The 6,379-nt window shown below is 37.6% G+C and overlaps 1 protein-coding gene across 1 annotated transcript; it reads right to left on the bottom strand.

Annotated features, from left to right (window-relative positions):
- Positions 1–381: 381 nt before the first annotated feature.
- Positions 382–4,289, bottom strand: LOC120353636 (opsin-VA-like). The gene is made up of 3 exons (XM_039438187.1): positions 4,278–4,289; positions 1,453–1,680; positions 382–465 (listed from the first exon to the last, which is right to left on the bottom strand). Exons 1-3 carry the CDS (start codon positions 4,287–4,289, stop codon positions 400–402), a joined length of 306 nt encoding a protein of 101 aa, XP_039294121.1. The 3' UTR covers positions 382–399.
- Positions 4,290–6,379: the final 2,090 nt, after the last annotated feature.

The following is a 6,379-nucleotide window of genomic DNA, read 5'->3' as shown; positions in this document are numbered from 1 at the left end:
TTCAGTTCTAATCCCACCTCATTACTACAAGTTTCTCTGACATTACCACAAGTTTCCCTAACATTACAACTTGCCGCAACTTCTCTATCATTCACACACGTTTCCCTATCCCTACAACAAGTTGACGCAGCAGATGCCACAAATTTCGCTCTCCTCTTTTTCTTTTTGGGCGTTTTCTGCTGTTGTTGATGGAAGAAATAGAAGCTTCGAGTATTGTTGTTGGGTGGTTTACAAAGGACTGACGACGCCATCTTGGTTGGGTCTGTGGTGGTGTCCAGGTGCACCACCAAGGTGCTAGGTGGTAGATGGTGGTCTGTGGTGGTGGTTCGGGTAGTGCGGGAGGGGGGGAGCTGGTGGTTGACACTGTAGGAGACGTTATGAGCCGGACTGGCCAGGGTCCTACCACCTCGCCGGATGTTCTAGAGAGACAGTCACGCCGAGGAGACGTCGCCAGGCTGACCGGAACTGCAACAAAAATTGAGAAAACATTGGGGAAACGAGAAAATGAAACAGAAATTGAATCCTTATTGCATCAAGTTGAACATATAAGACACGAAATTTTTACAAAATTGGGAAATTATTATTGTAATTTATGATGTTTAGACACTAGCAATGGATAGTATTGAGAAAAAAGTAATCCATCTGTTGGGAGTTAAAACTTGATTCGACTTGACTTGAATTAATTTGTGATTTGACCCTCCATTCGAAGAAATTACAGTGTTGCCAAACTGTGGAGAGTTGCAATTCTCTCAAATTTCCAATATGATATCATCCACGATATTCCAGTAGAGCTGGAGAGATTCCAGGGTTAATAAATCAGAGAGACATTGAATTTTTCTCATAAAATCTGGAAAATATGTTTTTTTTCAAATTACACTTTTCTCAAAAATATGGAGTGTCCTGGAAGGTGATTATCTTATACAGAAGAAAACAAGGAAAATGTTTTTTTTCAATTGGTTTATGGATGTCTGATCATTTTCATTCGACATACTTATTTTTAGATTAATTATTATGTTCGTCAATGTCGAGACATTTGGAGCAGAAAACATGAAACTTTTGACATACTACAATCTTTTTGTTCTAGGGGATGAGAGTGGAAAGTTGAAATTTATCAGTCTTCACTGGAGGGAGACCTGAGGACCTATGAAGTGTTGAAGACCTGTGGAACACCTTTTTTGTGTTGAAGAACAATGTCCAACCACCTGTTGGAGACACTTCTTCCTGCAAAAACCTGCAGGAGCAGAGAGCAGGAGCTATGTTGAAGCCTTTTGTTTGCGGAAATTATTGGTCCCAAAAAGTGTTTGCTTCAAAGCTCCTTGAGAGTTGAGTGTAATAGAGAGACTGCGCCCTAACTTCGCCCTCCTGGGTCAAATATAAAGACAGTCATTCTATTCTATTCCTAGCACCAAATCACAAGCACTATATTGTTTCAAAATGTGTTTTGAAACTGACCTGTGTGTTGAGCACCACATAGATGATAGGGTTGTAGCAGATGGAGCTCTTAGCCATGAGGGCTGGCACCACACTGAGCCAGGGCGCCACCTGGGCGTCGGCGAATGCAATCAGCAGAGCCAAGATGGCGTAGGGCGTCCACGCGAAGAAGAACGCCACTATCATTATGGCAACCATCATTGCCACCTTCTTCTCTGCCTTGGTCACGTGACCGCCTACTCGAACGTTCTAGAAGACAGAAAACAAAAAAAAAACAATAAAATTTTTCAAGAAATCGAAATACAGTCATAGAACGTTCTGCAGCAACGAAAACTATGATTTAGTGACGTCATTTAACAAAATCAATGCTACAAGAAACAATGTTTGAAGCTATAGTGAGGTCCATGTTATAATGACAGTATTTGATCAACTTTGGTTTTGCTATCCTTGTCTATCATTCGACAAAGCCGGTGGTACTATCCTTTTCTAGGTCCTCAACGATGCCAATTATGTTTTTGACAATTTAGAAATATAATTAATTAATGAAGAGAATCGGCATCGCTATTCTTCTATCTTTATCAACTGCCATTATAACGTGGACCTAACTATAGTGACAATACGATGGCGTCATCAATCAACGGTCAACTGCGGTTGATTGCAACACCATACTATAAACTGCAGAAGCATCCAGAGGTAGATATTGAAGATTTTGATGAAGGAGTTTTGTAGGTCGTTGTGATATGATTTGAATCATCATCTTCTTCTTCTTCTGGTGCCTATCCGATACCGAATGTTGGCAATCATTCTGGCAATTATAACTTTGTTGACAGCTGCTCTAAAAAGTTCCGGGGTGGAAACTGCAAACCATGTTCTCAAATTCTTCTACCAGGAATTCGTCTCCTACCAAAACCTCTCTTGCCAAGAAACTGACCCTGTAGTACACATTTCAACAACTGATATTTAGTTCCATTCCTCATAATGTGCCCCAGATACTCCAATTTTCGTTTCTTGACAGTGTACATTATCTTTGTCTTCTTATTGAGTTGTTGAAGAACCCTGTTGTTGGAAATTTTGTCCATCCATGATATTTTTAGGATTCGTCTACAGGTCCACATCTCGAACGCTTCAAGTTTCTTTCTTGATGATTTGAATGTATGATAGTTAATCTTGCAACTGTGACATTCTAAATCGGGACTTGATTAACTTATCTAGATTGTTGTTCATTCTCAAGTAACATTGAATATCTAGTCTATAGTGAGATTGAAGTTGTAAAATCAGTGTAAATGATAGGAAGGCATGGTTGACAGTTTTATTTTTATCTTTTTTTCCAACGCCTTGTATGAAGATAGATGTGATTTGAGCCATCACGGTATATCTAATATAGTTGATGTATCAAGAGTAATAAATCAAATGTAATTATCGAATTGAATTTTATTACATAGGTGGCTGAAAATTACCTTCAACTTTGGAGTTTTCGAGATTCTAATAAATCATAGTTGGATAACACTAAATCCTTGCCCTGCACACACACACATAGATTTTGTTCGTACTATATATATTTTTTTAAAGGAAGAAAGAAACTTTATTTCGCCAAAATACAAAATACAGAATCACTAGAAAATATTTTCAATAATTGAAATATACATACATAATCATAGAAATGAAAAATACATTGTACGAAATAAAACACTGCATGCAAATGACCTTGATAACAAGGTCACGTCCGCATTACAGGAGTATCATTGAACAGAAAAAGGTTCTTTAAAGTAAGAATGAGTGATAAAAAATGAAAACCAAATATAATAGAAATAACTAGAACAATTTTCCCGTCCTTATGAATTCTATGAGATTAAACGGAAGTTGACAAACATCATCTGTTTGAAATCATCTGTTTAATCCAATACGATTTATAAGGACGGAAAAATATCGTACGAACAAAAATCGATGTGTGTATGTAGCTTGTCTTCTAACGTATCTTCCACGTCTTTCATCGTATCAAAATTTATCAAAAAAAAGTAAATTCGTATGGCTTTTGTTGGTGGGGAGTCCCTTGCGGGAAGGTCCCACCGCCTGAATATATAATTTGAGCCGTCAATTTGTCATACTTCAGCCGGGACCGACAATTTAACGTGCCCATCCGATAACACGGGACTGATCTGGTTAAAAAACTTTTGGTTGTGAGAGGGTTTGAACCCGGGATCTCTATGCTGCTACGCAAGCACTCTATCCACTAGACCACGGATCACTCCAATCCAAGAATAATACGTTCAAATAAATTGCAAACTACGTCATAAGCTCTCTCACTCAAGTTTGTCCCACATTCATTCAAATAAGAACTCAGCTAGTTTCAGCATTATTCATTATTACTTCTATTACCAAGGAGCAAAACTTTCGCAAGCTGCTCAATTGTCGTAACTCCAAGTGGAAACTAGAATACGTGGAAATGGAAAATTCTAGAATAGAAATTTCCCACTCCTTATAGAGAATTGTCGCAGTCATTAGTCTCCTTTAGTGGAGAAAGTCACTCACAACTATATTTCTCAACTACATTTCAACTACTTACATTTCAGGTTGAATGGGAAGCATATTATGTTTTTAATAGGGAATTCTGAAAGTTTGAAGAGAATCTCACAATGGTATAGAAGGGAGCAGTACCAACATTACAACTTGAAATTTCCATTTTTCATTTTCGTTCATTTTTCCTACATTTTCCAACACTTTTAACTACTTACATTCCAGGTTGAATAGGAAGGATTAATGTTCCTAATAGGGAATGCTTAAAGTTTCAAGAGAATCTCACAATGGTATAGAAGGGAGCAGTACCAACGTTACAACTTGAAATTTACCTCGGTGCACATTTCCTCTTACATCGTGACCATTTTTTATTTTCGAACATTTCTCCTTATCATAACATTATTGGACTTGGGGCACTCCTACGGTAACTTTACGGTATCACTTTCTCGTCCATTCTTCATTCGTCAGTATTATTCTCTCTTCTTCTTCCTTTCTTTCTTCTATTGATCACAATCTGTGCTACCCAGATTTGTGCGGAAGGAAATGAGGTGGACGGAAATGTTCTTCAGGAAAAGTTTCCCCTCGAATTATATTTCTCCTTTCTAGGTTTTTCTCGTTTTATTATCTGAGAACAATTCGAGGACCAAGATTCTCAGCAAAAGGTGCATCAACGTTCGTTCATTCTTTTCCAGTTCTATTATTTTCTCTGCAGAGGTTTTTTTTCTTCTTCTTCTTCTTCTTCTTCTCTTCTTCTTCTTTTTCTTCTTCTTTTTCTTTTTCTTTTTCTTTTTCTCTTCTTCTTCTTCTTCTTCTTCTTCTTCTTCTTCTTCTCTCTTCTTCTTCTTCTTCTTCTTCTTCTTCTTTCTTTTTCTTCTTCTTCTCTCTTCTTCTTCTTATTCTTCTTCTTCTTCTTCTTCTTCTTCCTTCGTCTTCTTCTGCTTCTTCAGAGGGCTTTCTTCTTCTTCTTCTTCTTCTCTCTTCTCATCCGTCTTCTTATTCTTCTCCTCTTCTTCTTCTTCTTCTTTTCTTCTTCTTCTCTTCTTCTTCTTCTTTTCTTCTTCTTCTCTTCTTCTTCTTCTTCTTCTTCTTCTCTTCTTCTTCTTCTTCTTCTTCTTCTTCTTCTTCTTCTTCTTCTTTTTCTTCTTCTTTTCTTTTTCTTTTTCTTTTTCTTTTTCTTCTTCTTCTTCTTCTTCTTCTTCTTCTTTCTTCTTTCTTCTTCTTCTTCTTCTTCTTCTTCTTCTTCTTCTCTTCTTCTTCGTCTCTTCTTCTTTCTTCTTTTTTTTCTTTTTCTTTTTCTTTTTTCTTCTTCTTCTTCTTCTTCTTCTTCTCTTCTCCTTCTTCTTCTTCTTCTTCTTCTTCTTCTTCTTCTTCTCTTCTTCTTCTTCTTCTTCTTCTTCTTCTTCTTCTTCTTCTTTTCTTTTTCTTTTTCTTTTTCTTTTCTTCTTCTTCTCTTCTTCTTCTTCTTCTTCTTATCTGCAATCAATGCACCCTCAGTCAAATAATTCGCCATTTCTCTCTCCATAATAATTTCTCGCCACCTATTCATCTTACTTCTCCTTCTCATTTCTCTCCTTCTACTGTTTCTCCTTCTGCGCTCCATCTTCTCCCTCCTACTCATCCTCCTCCTCTTCCTCCTCTTCACCTTGTCCTCCTCCTTTTCCTCCTCCTACTACTCCTCGTCCTATTTATCAACTTCCTCCTATTCCTCCTCCGCCCCTCTACCTCCTTCTTCTCCTTCTCCTCTTTCTCCTCCTGCTCTTTCTCCTCCTTCTTCATCTCCTCCTCCTCCTCCTACTCCTCGTCCTATTTATCAACTTCCTCCTATTCCTCCTCCGCCCCTCTACATCCTTCTTCTCCTCCTCCTCTTTCTCCTCCTGCTCTTTCTCCTCCTCCTTCAACTCCTCCTCCTTCTACTTTTTGGTAGAGAGTTAGTGGGAAGAATACTTCGAATATTCTTCCCGAAGAATGGACATTGGTATGTCCAAAGCTCCGCCAATTTATGTAGATGCATAACAATATTATTTATTCTATTTATAGTTATTACAATTGTTTTTTTTTTCATATTATATCCTGCTTATTTATTTTTCTTTATTTATATTTTGTAAATTCATTCATATTTGCTGTATTTTAAGCTATTGTATATAAGTGTATAAGCCAATATTTATTGTAATCTACATAAATAAAGTACTCAATCAATCAAATCAATCAATCCTTCTCCTCCTTTTTCCTCACTCACTCCTCCTACTCCAACTCCTCCAACTCCTCCTTTTCCTTATCTTCCTCCCCCTTCTCCACCTTCTTCCTCCTCTTCTGTCTCCTCGACTTCCTCCTCATTCCTCATCTCCTTTTTTTCTCTTCTCCTCAAATAATTAACAACTTTATGCTCTTCGATAAAATTCACGCCTTCTGCCTCTTATCCAGTGGTAATTTTCTC

The sequence above is a fragment of the Nilaparvata lugens genome, chromosome 11 (assembly GCF_014356525.2).
Source record: "Nilaparvata lugens isolate BPH chromosome 11, ASM1435652v1, whole genome shotgun sequence".
Classification (NCBI taxonomy): domain Eukaryota; kingdom Metazoa; phylum Arthropoda; class Insecta; order Hemiptera; family Delphacidae; genus Nilaparvata; species Nilaparvata lugens.
This window is presented reverse-complemented; position numbering and strand designations above follow the sequence as displayed.

Coding starts and splice junctions, on each gene's coding strand:
- LOC120353636 (XM_039438187.1), bottom strand. Junction 466..1,452: donor ATGTGGTGCTCAACACACAG/GTCAGTTTCAAA, acceptor TTTTTGTTGCAG/TTCCGGTCAGCCTGGCGACG.